This window comes from Sinocyclocheilus grahami, unplaced genomic scaffold (assembly GCF_001515645.1).
Source record: "Sinocyclocheilus grahami isolate Dianchi unplaced genomic scaffold, SAMN03320097.WGS_v1.1 scaffold48.1, whole genome shotgun sequence".
Taxonomy (NCBI): domain Eukaryota; kingdom Metazoa; phylum Chordata; class Actinopteri; order Cypriniformes; family Cyprinidae; genus Sinocyclocheilus; species Sinocyclocheilus grahami.
Window position 1 is genome coordinate 225445 of NW_015505227.1, and position 15079 is coordinate 240523.

Consider the following 15079-nt stretch of genomic DNA (forward strand, 5'->3'; position numbering starts at 1 on the left):
TCTCTCTCTCTCTCTCTCACTCACACACACACACACACACACGCACACCTGCTGTCTCTCAGGCTATAGCACATCCACACGTATCTCGCAGCCAGTGCTGCTGTCTGTCCCTCTCCTAATACTATCTTTATTTGTTCTGTTTCACTAATGGCTGTAAAGTTCTTTACTAAGTGGGTGAATTTGTTGAAGTAGAGGTTTCTAATGAATTTCTCTCTCTCTCTCAATTCAATTAAATTAAGCTTTATTAGCATGACTGTGTAACACAATGTTGCCAAAGCATTAACACACACACACACACACACACACACACATATATATATATATATATAAGTAAGTCAGTATCGAGTTAATCATGTTTAACATCTAACATTGTGAATGGTTAACACATATTTAGCAGCTAGGGCAGCTGTGTTGTCATCTTCTCCAAGTAAAAAGGGCATTTTCTCAGTATCACGAAGTTCAGTAAATGATGGGATCAGGGCTTCAAATCTGGGGAGAAATGTTCCCCTCACATTGTGATATTTAGGACAAATCAGCAGAAAGTGTTTCTCGTTCTCTATTTGCTTCACAGTGTCTACAGATCCTCTCTCTCTCTCTCTACTGTTGCAGCCACATAGGCAGGGAGTAATTTAGTGCGATAATAGCAACTGAGAAGTGTAACTCAAATGAATGAAAAAGAAATATAGAAATGCAATACCTCGTTAAATAAATCTAGGTCTATTCAATGCTGTCTGGTACTCACATTGTCTCCTGCAGTATCCCATAGTAAAAGTAGCACACGAACACCCCGCAGAAACAGACGATGAACCGGAGCCGTTCGTTCTGCCAGAGAGACGGTTTGCTCGCTGCCTTCCCGGCGGCCATGCTATCGTCCAGCAGTCTCGGTATGGACACGGACACCGCTCCGCTCCCCGTACCCCGCGCTCCTGCGTCCCGATCCACTCTACCGGCGATCGGTATGACACGACTCGAGATTCTCTGTTCTGGTGTTACATCTACAGTGTTAAAGCCACTTGCTTTAACACTAAACGTCCGCTCTTATTACCCTACGTTTATTTGTGTTTTATTGTATTTACAGATCAATCATGTAAATGAACCGCGCGCTAACTGTGTCCACATAACGTTAGCCGCATCCTGAAAATGAGGTGTAAGCGAATGCATGTAAAAATGCGTCTTTTGTTTCCGGATATTGCGAGTAATTCTGTACTCGAGATGCTGAGTTAACGGTCTGTTTTTGACATTTAGTAACAGCAGATGATAACTATTGCTAGGGCGTCCTCTAATAAATGTTTTCGTTTGACGCGTCAAATGACACTAGAGGAGAAGGACCCGAGGAACTCCAGCTCCTCTGCTGATATGCCTGTAACTTTATCAGGATCGAAGACTGATTTAAAATACCGTTTTACGCCACGGGCATTTCTTTATTTGCTAAGTCGCGTTTACTTCCCTCCCAGCTCAGGTTTTCGGCTCAATCTATGTTTTTGTCCATTATACCGACAGCATGCGGCTTTAACTTTATTTGGGCATTACATACAAGTCCCTGTAAACAAATCTGTGGGGCCTTCTTAATAAGCAGGTAGGATTTTTACGTAGCGGTATGTGTAGTACTTGGATTGGTCCAAATAGGCAAAAGCTGACGACATGCAGCGAATCACAGGGCTGGAATCTTTAAGAGGGCGGGGCATAGAGTTCCTCCGCAAGCATCATGTGTACGTCTCTCGTTCATGCAAATATTCTAGAATTCCAAGTGTTCAATTTAAATGGACACATACAAATGTATATTACATTGTAATATGTATGTATGTATAGACAGACAGATAGCTAGACAGGTAGATAGATAGATAGACAGACAGATAGCTAGCTAGACAGACAGACAGATATATAGATATAGATAGACAGGTAGATAGATAGATAGATAGATAGATAGACAGACAGATAGCTAGACAGACAGACAGATAGACAGACAGACAGACAGATAGACAGACAGCTAGACAGACAGACAGCTAGACACAGACAGACAGCTAGACACAGACAGACAGCTAGACAGACAGACAGCTAGACAGACAGACAGATAGCTAGACAGACAGACAGATAGCTAGACAGACAGACAGACAGGTAGACAGATAGCTAGACAGACAGATAGCTAGACAGACAGATAGATAGACAGACAGATAGCTAGACAGACAGATAGATAGACAGACAGATAGCTAGACAGACAGATAGATAGACAGACAGATAGCTAGACAGACAGATAGATAGACAGACAGATAGCTAGACAGACAGAAACTTATGCTTAAGAATGCATAATTATTAAGCTGATATACAGAACAGTAACCACACTCTTAATTCTCTGCGCTTCTCATTTATGGCAGCCAAAATTGAGTAACATAAATTTACAATATATAGGATAAAACAGGTTTGGTGTACAATAACTGTACTCAAGACAAAGAATCTGAGAACAATGTCATTCAAACAGCACCCTTACAGAACAAGGCAACAAGTGAGAACTTAAAAAACTGAACGGATGATGCCAAGACCGAGACACAATCCATGCAAACATAGGGGATAATAACAGTGCTTTAAATGTCAGCAAACAATAATTTGCTGGAAGTCTCGTTCTGTATGATATGCACATATTGTATCTGAATGCAGCAGACTTGCTTGTGTCTTATGTAGAGTGTTTGTATAACAGCTTGGTGCTCAAATTAACTGAACAATATGACCACTGTGGGTAAGATTAGTAGTCAAGTCTGAAGTGAAATTCAGTAAAACATACAGCACACTTATCAAGTGCGTAGAGAAATAAACCCTTAATGGGGTCCCGTCGGTATTCTTGTCTTACACCAAATTTAAGTGTCAGCGGCCCACAACATATGAAGACCTCAGAATAAACTAGCAATAATGGCCTTTCCCTTATTAAATTACAACTGTAAACAGTTTCTCTGGACCGGCGAATCTCACAAAACCTATTAAGAAAATATCCCCATCATATTTCAATCCAAACTCAAAAGATAAAATAGAAAAATAATCAAGTCTATCTTAGTACCTATTTTATACACATACTGTATATATACAAATCTTTCTTTACTTTTTAACTTTAATACAGTAACAATATGCACTTACTCGTCCTACAAATATGACACAATAAAAAAATCTTAGTACAAATTTATTCTTTCTTTTTTTCATTTGATTGGTGGTGAAATATGATCGGGACATTTTTTGACAAGCTCTGTAAGATTACTTTATGAATAATTGCTCTTCACTGAACATTTGGAGACATTTATTAAACACCTACTGCTTAATGATGTCTAAATGTATATATTCTGAACTACTAAACAGACATGCTGAGAGTATTCAAAACAAACCCAGCCTTCAAAACCTTGGTCAGCCGTTCAAATGAAATGCCACTATAATGAACAGCTGATGAGAGACTCTCTGGTCTATTACTGCCTCTTTTGTGTTGGTAAAAAAGTCCAGCATGCCGTAAAGACCTGTGTCTGTAAATACTGAATTCTGATTGATCCACAGCTCTGTAAAACCATCATGCAGTGGGTCAGGCTTATAGCACATGTTTTATAATCTGTCTGATATATGATAGTGAATGTTCAGAATTCTGACAGAGCTAAAGATATAGAAGAGTGTGTTTGGCTGTTGTGTATGTGTTGGTGTGTCTGGTCACAGTCCATGGCAGGAGGTGCATGTCTGCAGCGTTTCTGTAAGGACTGTCGAAGTTTAGCGACCTGAAGGAGAGAAATATGAGAGTTGTAGTATCAGATGTAAACTTATAAGGTGCAGAGGAGAGGTGAAACCTAACTGCTATGCCCTTTATGCTGACATATAATAAAGGTTATACCTTCTGTTCAAAAGTAGAGTATTCTCTGTGGATGCACTTGTAAAAAGCAGCTATGGTACCACAGAAGTAAAACGAGTTTAGTATGAAAATTGGCACAGAATGGGTCCTAAAAATAGATGGGACAGAGTGGCCCAGAATAATTTGAATAATGGGTCTAAATAATAATTGTTTATTATATTAAATTGATATGATTTTTCTAAGCAATGGTGGGTGATGCTCTAATATTCCAATATTCCTTTATCAGTCATTTAAATAATTTTATATCACATAATGGTACACTACTGTTCAAATATTTTAGATTTTTTTTTTAAAGAAATACATTATTTAAATTAATTTATTTATAAAAAAAAAAAAGACACATTAAGGGGGACATAACACACAGTTTCTGCCAATCTCGTGTTAATCTTGAGTACCTATAGAGTAGTACTGCATCCTTCATATCTCCAAAGAATCTTTAGTTTTATCAGATTTATAAAAGACAGATACAGCTTTGCGCTTCTCTCCGAAAACAGCTGAGCTCATGGAGGTGTGCCATGGGCGGAGCAAAAAAATGGACTCATCTTTTATCGCTGGGACTGCTCCATCTTCATCCACTGTTCACGTAACGCTGGGTTCTTTAGGAAGTTGAACAAGGTTATCTTTCCCTCACAACCAAAAACACACTTCTTTGGAGACATTTTTCTCGAGCAAGTCCTGTGTAGTGCTGCCGCCGTCTTCCGTAACCAGAATGAAGCACGTTGACGGGCGCGCTCTTGCTCTCGCTCTGGTTGATGTGCGCCCGCTCTTCCGGGAGAATTGCCCATACAAGGAATTCCACCCTTCATGACGTAATGAAGGGCCATGCTCGAAAAAAAAACTTTCCGAAACTTGTACGAATCCTTAAGGAGTGTAGTTGACACAGAAATACTTGTTTTTTTAAACTTTGGCCATGTTTAGCATGAGAATCTAACTCTTTAAAAGTGTAAATAACTCAAAAAGCATGAAATAGCACTAGACCTCCCTTTTTAATTGAACAATAGTGACACTGATGGCTGCAATATAACAAAGAGTGAAAAATTTAAGGGGGTCTGAATACTTTCCGTACCCACTGTATATATATATAAATCGTAAAAATATTTTACAATATTACTGCTTTTTGCTGTATTTTGGATCAAATAAATGCAGGCTTGGTGAGTAGAAGAGAATTCTTTAAAAAACATGAAAAATCTTACAGTTCAAAAACTTTTGACTGGTAGTGTACTTTCTTTTAGTTAGACTACTTTGTGTCTCAAAATAGCAAACAACATTTTGCGCCCAACATCAAGTACTTACCTCTCTGAGGTGTTCAGCACTACCCCATGATGCCGAACGCTTGTGACCGCCGCCCCCTCTCCGCCCCCGAGTCTCCTCTATCCAGGAACTGGGAGTCTAAGAAAAGAGAGAAAACAAGCTTATATTTGACTTTCCAAGTGAAATTATTTTAAAGATCCTGATTTTCAAAACCTCACACCCACAATGCTCCACAATGCAGGATAATCAAAACTGAACCTCCCCTCACTGAATATCAACGATCCCAAACACCCTCAGACTTCACATAAAGTAATCCAGCCCTTTACACTGAACAAAAAGACAGCCGATGACACACCCTCCCTTAAACACTGTTCCAGTTCACGCTTAAGCATCCGTTTGTGAGAGCGGTGCACCCCACTCGCCAAGTGTTGGCATGTCATTATTTTAAAGATCCTGATTTTCAAAACCTCACACCCACAATGCTCCACAATGCAGGATAATCAAAACTGAACCTCCCCTCACTGAATATCAACGATCCCAAACACCCTCAGACTTCACATAAAGTAATCCAGCCCTTTACACTGAACAAAAGACAGCCGATGACACACCCTCCCTTAAACACTGTTCCAGTTCACGCTTAAGCATCCGTTTGTGAGAGCGGTGCACCCCACTCGCCAAGTGTTGGCATGTTTTTCTGTATGTCACAAATGGAACTGAAAGCTGCTTCCACGCCTCACTAAACGTATTTGAATATGGGACAGAAAATGAGACACACCTGCAACACACAGACACGCCCAAACACACACAGCTGTGCAGAGACGTGCATGATAGAAACCACTGACTCTGCTGCACCACATTTCAAAGATGTAGAGGGGAAAACACAAACGTGTTTGTCCTCAAGTGCACTCACACAGACAGACACATGCATGCCGTCATGATACCCCCGTCCTACAGTCCCAGGTCTCACTGAGCTGACTCTGAAAAGAAGTGGGAGCCCAGCTAGTGCACACAATATCGCCGAACACCAAACGATTATTTTCCAAGTGACCCAATCACCGAGCTCCATCTCAGAGCTTATCGTAACCCAAAAAGTGTCCTCCTGCTGTGTCTCCGTCCCTCTCTTCCTGTCCCTGCCACAGGTCACAAATATCTTGTGTGGTTGGGATGCTAATGCAACAACATGCAGTTGAAGTGAGCCATATTAAAACATGTCATCACCTCCGGCCCCTGGAGAGCAAGATCAGACTAACAGTGTCTGCTTAGTGGCTAGAGGTTTCACATGGCCCAGTGGGGGCAGGGTTGCGGTTTGATTTAAATATAAATTCGGCCCTTATTCCTTTCTGCCTGGACACCCGCCTGCCCGCCCACCCACATCAGGCTGCCGTGGGATTAGGCCTATAAACGGACATTGAGTTTGAGGGTTTGTATGCACAGCACACTAGATGCTGGCTAAAGTTTCAGAAGTCCCCGTCTGTGCTCAAGTGGACCAGATGGACGGTCAGATGGGGGGGGGGGGGGGGGGGGGGGGGGGGGGGGGGGGGGGGGGGGGGGGGGGGGGGGGGGGGGGGGGGGGGGGGGGGGGGGGGGGGGGGGGGGGGGGGGGGGGGGGGGGGGGGGGGGGGGGGGGGGGGGGGGGGGGGGGGGGGGGGGGGGGGGGGGGGGGGGGGGGGGGGGGGGGGGGGGGGGGGGGTTGGGCAGACTGTCGAGAGTGTCTTGAGACTGTACAATTGTTAACTGTTGAATGTCCACTAAAAAGTGGGTTGCATTTGTTCATCAAGGACGAAATGCTTGATGTAACGTGAATATATGAAAGTAGGGTGTGAGTGGGGGTTTTGCTTGTGCATTGTATGTATGTGTGTGTGTGTGTGTGTGTGTGTGTGTGGCAGGGGTTGAGGGGGACGGTCACTATGAAGGTCATGTTAAACAAAACCTTTTTTGGGTGACCGGTTATCAGTGAAAGCATAGCAGATCTCCTGCTGAGAGACACAGCCGGCCTGGATGTAGCATCTATAAGGAAGCGAAGACCATCCAAACAGACCCACAAACTACTGCTCTCACAAATCAGCAAAGCAACAAGGTGGTTTGATGCAGTGTTACAACTACATGTCTAGTCTAATAAATAAAACTACAATTTTCAAGAAAATGAGAGTTGTAGGGTAGTTTCCCAGGGCATTGCTATGCATTTCCAAAAACACATGACTCTTATGAAATAGTTCAATAGAACTTTTTTTTTCCAGCGGTGCAATTCACAGCATCACCAGTACGGTTGGGTACCGAAACCCGGTACCAATATGGCACCAGTACCTATGTAACCGGTATGTACTAGAACCGAATCAGAACGCAGATTGCCTTCTCCGAAACGGACGTAAGAAGCATCATCAGCGGCACCGCATGTGAAAAATAATTTCCCGACTGAGAAAATGCATGTGTACTCAAGTCGGAACGCTCTAATAATACAAATCCAACAAATCTTTGTAGTTACGCGAGTGTCCATGTTGTTTTCACAACTCGGGAAATGACTCTGAGAGTATCCGAGGAGCGTGTGAATGCAGTAATTACACTTGCTCTGATGGCAGCTGGTAGCCTTCCGTTAACTAAGCTAAACATGCTTAAATTAAAATGCCTAAAGCTAAACTTCCCTTGTAATCACATTTCTAAACCTATTGTCCAACAAAAGAGAACATTATAACCTTTTTACTCCACAACACCAGTCAAATGCTTCCTTCTGTGATCTGATGTGGCTTCTTGTCACAGAACGAGGCAGAAAATATGTTACATATAGGGCTGCACGATAAATCACATGCGATATTTAATGCGCATCTTGTCAGTAAAGCCAGTTCTGTAATCAGCGGTTAAATCTCCATCACGTGCGTGCTTTCACATGGAGCAGCATTTTATTCACAGTGCCGTTGTTCACTGACAAGCTGCGCAAAACCACGAGAGATATTCTCATGTCTGATTGCTTAGAAATAATACTAGCACAACTCTCATAAATAAGCAGCATGACACAAACAGTTGGATGAAAAAAACAAGTACAAATGTAGTATGACGTGTCTTACTAAATCAAATTATTTTAACAGTGCAAAACCTTTAACAAACTGAGAAGCTAAATCAAAATGAACAGCCCCAGCAGGGAGACTTTCAACTTTTGTGTTTGACTGAATATAGCTAACCCCAGCAGGCATGTTGGAGCAGTGCTCCAGGAACTCATATGGAACCCATTTGGAAAAAAACAATATGGCTGCCATTCCAGGCTGACTTTTCCTAAACTCCTTTCATTACCAGCCAAACACTTTCTCACCAAAGCCAAGATTTTCATTAGTAACCGCTTGACTTTAGTTTTCTAAAACAAACACTATGTACCCTGACCATTTCAGAATTATGCTTTGCAAACAACACAAATGTTAAAACAGTTGTGCATAATTCTATATGTGTATCATATAAGGCAGATCAAACCAATGGTTTGTTTAACTCCCCACTGAGTAGTAAAGTCTCCACTCCACATGGTCAGACAGGACCTCTTTTGTTTGCTATTAATAACTCAGACTGTGTTAAAGGAATAGTTCACCCAAAAATTAAAATTGGTGTGGGAAGGATCACACCAGCATTTCTCACCTGTGTGGCCTTGTCATTGACACAGGTAACAGGCTGACACTCTGGTTCTCTAGGCCAGTTGCCCTGAAGGTACGGTCCCACCAAAGTGTCCAGAGACAATGTCCGTCGTAAGGTTGGCTTCGGTGGGCGACCCTTCGTCTTGTACTCGGCTACAAAGAGAGGACAGAGCGAGAGAATGAAAACTGTGAGATGTTTTTAAAATAATAAATGGATTCAACAATAAAAAAAGCACATAGCAAGCAATACTCTATCCCACAATGCAATTTGCTCATTTAGAGTGTGAACAATAAGCAAGTAGTGAACTCATTTAACTTCTCCGTTTTGATTCGTTTGATTGCACTGACAAAAGGTACAACATTTTAAAGGGGTCATATGTTGCTTTTTAAAAATATCCTTATTTTGTGTATTTGGTGTAACAGAATATGTTGACATGCTTTAATGTTCAAAAAACACATTATTTTTCAAATACTGTACATTATTGTAGGTCCTCTATGCCCCTCCTCTCTCAAACACGTCGTTTTCTACAAAGTCCCTCCTTCCAACTAGCGCAGTCTGCTCTGATTGGCCAGCTGACCCAGTGCATTGTGATTGGCCGAATACCGCAAGCACGGTTTGGAAATGTAACACCCCTTACCATAATCGCGAGCTTCATCTTTCAAAATAAATGTAAAGACAGTAAATAATGTCCTTAGTTTTACCATCAGTTCAAGCCCGAAAGGGGACCAGAGTCGCGTGACAGACACAGTGATGAAGCTGGTATGTGTTTGCAGTACACAAGCCATGGTTAAGACAGCTGACTCCACTGTGATCCTGTCTCTCTCTCTCTCTCACTCACACACACACACACACGATGCGCAATTTTGTAACTGTATTACAAAAGGCAAAAAGCCAGTTTTTTTCCTTTATGAATACTGGATGCCCATCACATGCATTAACATACTACTGTTTGAAATGTGTGCACTATAGCCGACTGTTTCACTTACTATTTTTAGAGAACATAAAGGAATGTATATTGAATATGACACAGTATTCAGATAAGGATAAAGTAGTATTCCACTTCAAACATAGTCAATTTAAAATAAATAAATCACAATAACATTATTTATAATGTATAATATATATATATTTTTTATGTTTAAGTACCTCAAATTTAAATAATATAATAATAAATCTTTTTTTGCATTACTTTTTCTCTATTCCAGTAATGACAATCAGGTGGGAAGTGTGCTTAATTTGCATGAAAGTAACAACGGCTTAAAACGGCCCAAAAACAGTGTGATGAATGAGATGGAAGTAAACACCTCTGACTTCTCATCGTTAATTCAGTTGATTAAACTGGAAACAGATAAACTGAATTACCAAAGCCTAAATTACCGAAGACAGCCAAAAAGGAGGAGAATGAGACCGGCGTCCCATGAGCATATGCACTAATCACTGTGCCACAGCTCTGACATTAAAATGTGTTTCTGATGATGTTTATGTATAATATTTTTTTTAATTTATCTCATGAGTTGGCATGCTGCAACACAGTCCATGCATGAAAGACTCGTTATAAATAGATGCTGTTGTCGTAACGGATGCTGAACATCCTGGTGCTTCATCAACACACTGCAGACAAGCTAGTTATCAAGCTCTTGCCCAAAATACTCCAGAGGATCATTTTCACATGTACACAAGACAGTTTGACTTCTTCTGTGCATTGATCATGTCATAGGAACTAATAACGGTACACCTGATCTCCGACCTAGTCAGGTCCTTCCTGGATCCATTCACCTCCTCCCAGCCCCTGGGGACTATGGGTTTGGGACACTTTTGATGGTGGACGTTTACTGGTGGGTGTTAAACAAGGCACACTTGTCTAGTACGGAGACTATTTTGTCACTGCGTTTGAGGGTGTGGTATCAAGCAGGTTGGGTGACTATGTGAATGAGACTGTGACATTGTAAGGGTTGAGGAATATGTATGGTTTGTCTGATATGGTGCAAGAGTGTGTGTGTATAATGTAATCTCACAAAAACAAATCCAGGTCACATTTAACCCCAGAAACAAAGAAAGAAAGAAAGAAAGAAAGAAAGAAAGAAAGAAAGAAAGAAAGAAAGAAAGAAAGATATATATAATTATTATTTATTAATTTTAGTTAAAAAAAATCGTTTAATATTTTTAAAGCAACAAAGGCAGTACAATAAATACCACTGTAATGTACAAATACTTAAAAAAAATTTTTTTTGCTTTTGCATTATGTTAATAAGAATCAGGTGGAAATGTACTTAAATTTGCATGAATGCAACAAGTCTTAAAAGTCTTGATTTGCCCCAAAACTGGTTTTGTTTTCTTTATGTAAATGGAATTTGGGTTGAAATGTGACTTTGACATGTTCTTGACAGGTTTTATGAGATCATCTGTGCGTTTTCTCCAGGAGCTCATGTATGCGTTTCACAGTCCTGATGGAAACTGCCAATGAGCTGCATAGTTCAAAATCATATCCTCCTCCTGCAAGCATAGTGGGCAGGATATAAAAATACACATACTGGCATAAGGCCTAAAGTTGCACACAGCCAAACCTCTGGCCACCGCTTGTGCTCCTTTGCGCAACCACAGAATAGAAACACATGCCATGATATTGTGCCAAATTCAATGATGGCTAAAGAAGCTTAAGCTCATGTATTTTTCTTTCAATAAACCGATTACTCATGATCAGACCAGGAAAAAAACAATATTGTAACTTTTTCACATTTTCAGCACTGATTTGAAGCTGCGAATACTATATCTGAAAGTACTGCCAGTGAGTCTAAATGTTTATTTAACACCCAAGATGTGAGGTGGGGATGTGTTGAACTTCTCGAATGACTGGTGTTTCAGTTCTGTGGGAGTTTGTGGAGATTTCTGCGGGCTGCACATGTGACTTTCTGAGCAACAGCACAAATGCTAAATGCTAAGAGAGGGATTTGAGGTTTAATTCCTTGGTAAATCCCAATAAAAAAGTGTTATTTTGGTCATTCTATCCTCTGTTTGTAGACTGCCGTGTGGAAGACCTACTCTTTCTCCAAAAGCCTTGCGAAGATCTAGTTGCACTCAGAATCAACGGCCCTTTGTGATTCACACATTGTCCTAAAACTAAAGTTGAGACTTTTCAAAGTATTCTCACTTAGTTGAGGAAATCTGACAATATGCTGATGTAAAATACCAGAGGCAGCCTGACACCTATGAAACATGTCACACTAGTAAGAGACCAAAGTTTACTAAAAACATAAACCTATTGTTCAATAAACACTGAAAAAAAAGGTTTCTTTCTAAAGTTGTAAATAAAACATATTGTAATGTGTTTTGTAAGAAACTAGCCTATTACTTCGTTTTTTCTACTTCAAAATTTTCAATTTCTTAGTTTAAAAAAATTAATTCTACACCTTTTTTTTCCCCAGTGTAGCTGTTATGCCAATCATATAAGACAAGGGTTTTCAATGTCAATCAAAATTATCATGATAAAATGTATTAAATAATTAAAATGCAATGCACAAGTATACAACTCTGTCAATCAATAATGATTAGGGTTGTACAGGGGTGAAAAATTTCCGGTAAATTTCTGGAAACTTTACAAAAATCCCTGGAATATTCCCAAAAAATCATGGAAAGTTTCCAAAATTTCTGGCATGTTTCCGAAATTTATTGGAAATTTTCCACCTTTTTGCAACCCTAATAATGATCAAATTAAAGGATTTAAAACATAACCCTCATATAGCATGTAAATGCATTAAAATGGTACAATACACGTTATTATCGACCAAGTTCAATATGTAACACTCAAATTTACTGAGTTTTTAAACAGTGGGTCCCTGCTTTGTTTCTCTACCAACCAAAGGGGCCTGAAAAAGGTTGAAGACCCCCGATCTATGATAATAAACCTGCATTTATACTAGATCTGATTCTGTCTAGTAAAATGCTTGAGCAACACAAAAACAATGCAAGAACTGTTTCCAAATTTGACATGTTAGTATATAACAGCAGGTCGCAGTAATGTGTCGTGATTTGTTTTTCCTGAGGGTGCCTGCAGATTATTGAAGTTGAAGCAAAACAGACCTCTTGAGCACTGGACACACACTGTTTATGTGCTGAACATGCCAAAACAGTGATGAGAGTTTATAAAATACTGCAGGCAAAAACGAACATCTAAAAGAGACATCAAAAGTGACTTAATAGACAGACCTGCTATGTTCATTCTCTCCCATGCCATGCTTTGTGACCACCAGGGCCACTAAACATGTAGGGAATAAGGTGGGGGTCGTTCAGTGCTCTGGGAAAATTTCTTGAACACTGTTGCACCGAGGCTATGAAAAGAGCAGCTCAGCTACAGGACTTCCGCAGATTATCCATTCACAATATTATTAGTAGTAGTAGTATTATACCTAACAAAGAAGCAGAGTTAGAATGGATAGGACAGTTGGGCATATTAGTAAATAAACGCCATGGCTTTATAAAGTGCTTTTGCGTGTTTCTTGTGGTTTTTACCTGCTCTGGTGTCTTTGCAGCGCGGTGCTGCTCGGTTCTGCAGCTGAAACGGCACCGTGGCTCGGAGGGGCTGCAGTCCTTGATTACCCACCCGGGACACTCCACTCCGACACGACATTCCCACAGTCGCTTTGTGCTTTAAAAAGTCTTTAAAAAGTTCAAGAATCTCGCAAACTCCAGCGTTCACCTAAAGCTGACACTCCAGCAAAGGTTTTCGTCCGACTTAGCCGTCAAAAAATAAAGTCTGTGTGCAAATACTTTGCTTTAGCGCACTCGCTAGCTAGTCAGCTACTTTCTTTTGTGATGATAGTGAAGTTTTCCCAAACTAATTACTTTAACAAAATGCGTTACTTTTTCTGTGTGAAAAACCATATAAATTTGTATGCGCCGTCCTAAACGGCTTATTCCACTTGGCCTAGTAAAGAACTACATTGTATGGGCTGCTGCCAATTCTTCAGCGCACACTCTGACAACAACCAACCTACACACTCGTGTCGGATTCAGAGCAGTGCACGGCGTCTAAACACGTTTCCACTCTGATTGGCTGCTGAAAAATACTACTCACACCCTATTGGTCGTTGGCAGCATCGATCTATTAGGGGCGGGTCCCAGTGCGACTCTCCCCGCCCACTTCATTAGAATTCATACTTTCCAGAGTTCTACCACCAGCAGTGAGCAGCACAATGCGTGCTAACTGAAAGTTAGTGTCCTAACTGAAGGAACATGGGTTTGTTTAGGATTTGTAATATAATGTTTGTGGATTATATTACAATTTAACTTTAGGGCAATTCAAAAACAAAAAATCATATTTTAACCAAGGGGCTTTTTAAAATTATTTTTTATTAAATCTGTTTATTTAGCTTTTACAATAATAGCAGGATACAGATACAGGAGAATCATGAAAAAATAGTTTCCCCCCACCCCCCAAAGAAAAGAGAAAAACAACAACAACAACAACAAAAACCACTGTATTAAAGTATAATTAAACAAACTAAATAATAATAATTTAAAACTCAACACATATTGTAAAACAAAGAACGTCAAGCCTAATGTCTCGAGTCTAGAATATATGTTGGAGCATTAAAGTTTAGACATTTCGACCATTTATCAAATGTATGCATATACCTCCACAAACAAAACCGTACAGCTTTAAAGTATATACATATTCATATGTAAGTATCCACACATATAATCACAGACTTCTAACCAGATTCAGGCCACAGTCATATTAACATCTTAATGCTTAGGTTGACACACTCTAAGACCAAGGGGCTTTTTAATAGGACATTTAGGGTGGCAAAGTGTTCTTAATGGGAATGTAAATATAATAGGATATAAGTCGTCGCCCCCCCTTCCCTCCCCCTATACAAGTATGGGTTTTCCAGTGACTTAAGTTTTATATTTCTTGGATATTACTTGAGAAAACCTTTTCTTACTTAAGACAAACAGGTAGATGCCATTTCTGTCCAGGCCTACTTCTGGGCCATCTATCCTTCATCAGACATTACGAAATGGCTGTTAGGTGATATACAGTACTGTACTGCATTCCTGCAATGTATATACAGACATGTACCCATGCAAGTACATACTTGATATTTATATACACAAGAAAGGCGGGTGTTGACCACAAAGTGCCAGATAACATATTTCTTTGAAGTCAATATGAGTTGCCTTTTGCAACCTGTTTTATTTCCATAATTTGTCAGACTTCTGAGTGAAATAGGATATTCAGTGAGAAAATGTAGTGCAGGACTTGGTTTTATCCATCAGAAACTGATTACTGATGTCTATTATGAGTAAAACTGTCTTGCACTGCTTGTGCCAACATGATATTTGTAT

At 40.2% G+C, this 15079-nt stretch overlaps 2 protein-coding genes across 4 annotated transcripts in view; both read right to left on the bottom strand.

Annotated features, from left to right (window-relative positions):
* LOC107582861 (solute carrier family 35 member B1-like) overlaps positions 1 to 1456 on the bottom strand; it is a 22847-nt gene extending 21391 nt beyond the window's left edge. Inside the window, exon 1 of the mRNA XM_016268877.1 lies at positions 743 to 1456. Within this exon, the coding sequence (XP_016124363.1) occupies positions 743 to 864 (122 nt within the window). The 5' untranslated portion in view covers positions 865 to 1456. The remainder of the gene's footprint in view (positions 1 to 742) is intronic.
* An 898-nt stretch (positions 1457 to 2354) lies between these two features.
* On the bottom strand, positions 2355 to 13751 carry LOC107582866 (glucocorticoid-induced transcript 1 protein-like). Of its 3 annotated transcripts, XM_016268882.1 has the most exons (5): positions 13241 to 13751; positions 12938 to 13137; positions 8738 to 8886; positions 5165 to 5260; positions 2355 to 3740 (listed from the first exon to the last, which is right to left on the bottom strand). In XM_016268882.1, the coding sequence occupies exons 2-5, from the start codon at positions 12963 to 12965 to the stop codon at positions 3606 to 3608; spliced, it is 408 nt and encodes a 135-aa protein (XP_016124368.1). In that variant the 5' UTR covers positions 12966 to 13137; positions 13241 to 13751; the 3' UTR covers positions 2355 to 3605. The 3 variants fall into 3 exon arrangements, 2 of the variants coding, with proteins under 2 accessions (XP_016124368.1, XP_016124367.1); XM_016268881.1 differs by lacking the exon at positions 12938 to 13137; XR_001608983.1 differs by lacking the exons at positions 8738 to 8886; positions 12938 to 13137; positions 13241 to 13751 and adding an exon at positions 6341 to 6399 and having other exon boundaries at positions 3630 to 3740.
* Between the last annotated feature and the right edge of the window lie 1328 nt (positions 13752 to 15079).

Excerpts from the sequence above, each read along its gene's own strand:
- LOC107582866 (XM_016268881.1), bottom strand. The coding sequence starts at position 13,358 with ATGTCGTGTCGGAGTGGAGTGTCCCGGGTGGGTAATCAAGGACTGCAG. Across the intron at positions 8,887-13,240 it reads CTGCAAAGACACCAGAGCAG|CCGAGTACAAGACGAAGGGT; the intron begins GTAAAAACCACA and ends CTCTCTTTGTAG. Across the intron at positions 5,261-8,737 it reads TCAATGACAAGGCCACACAG|ACTCCCAGTTCCTGGATAGA; the intron begins GTGAGAAATGCT and ends CTCTTTTCTTAG.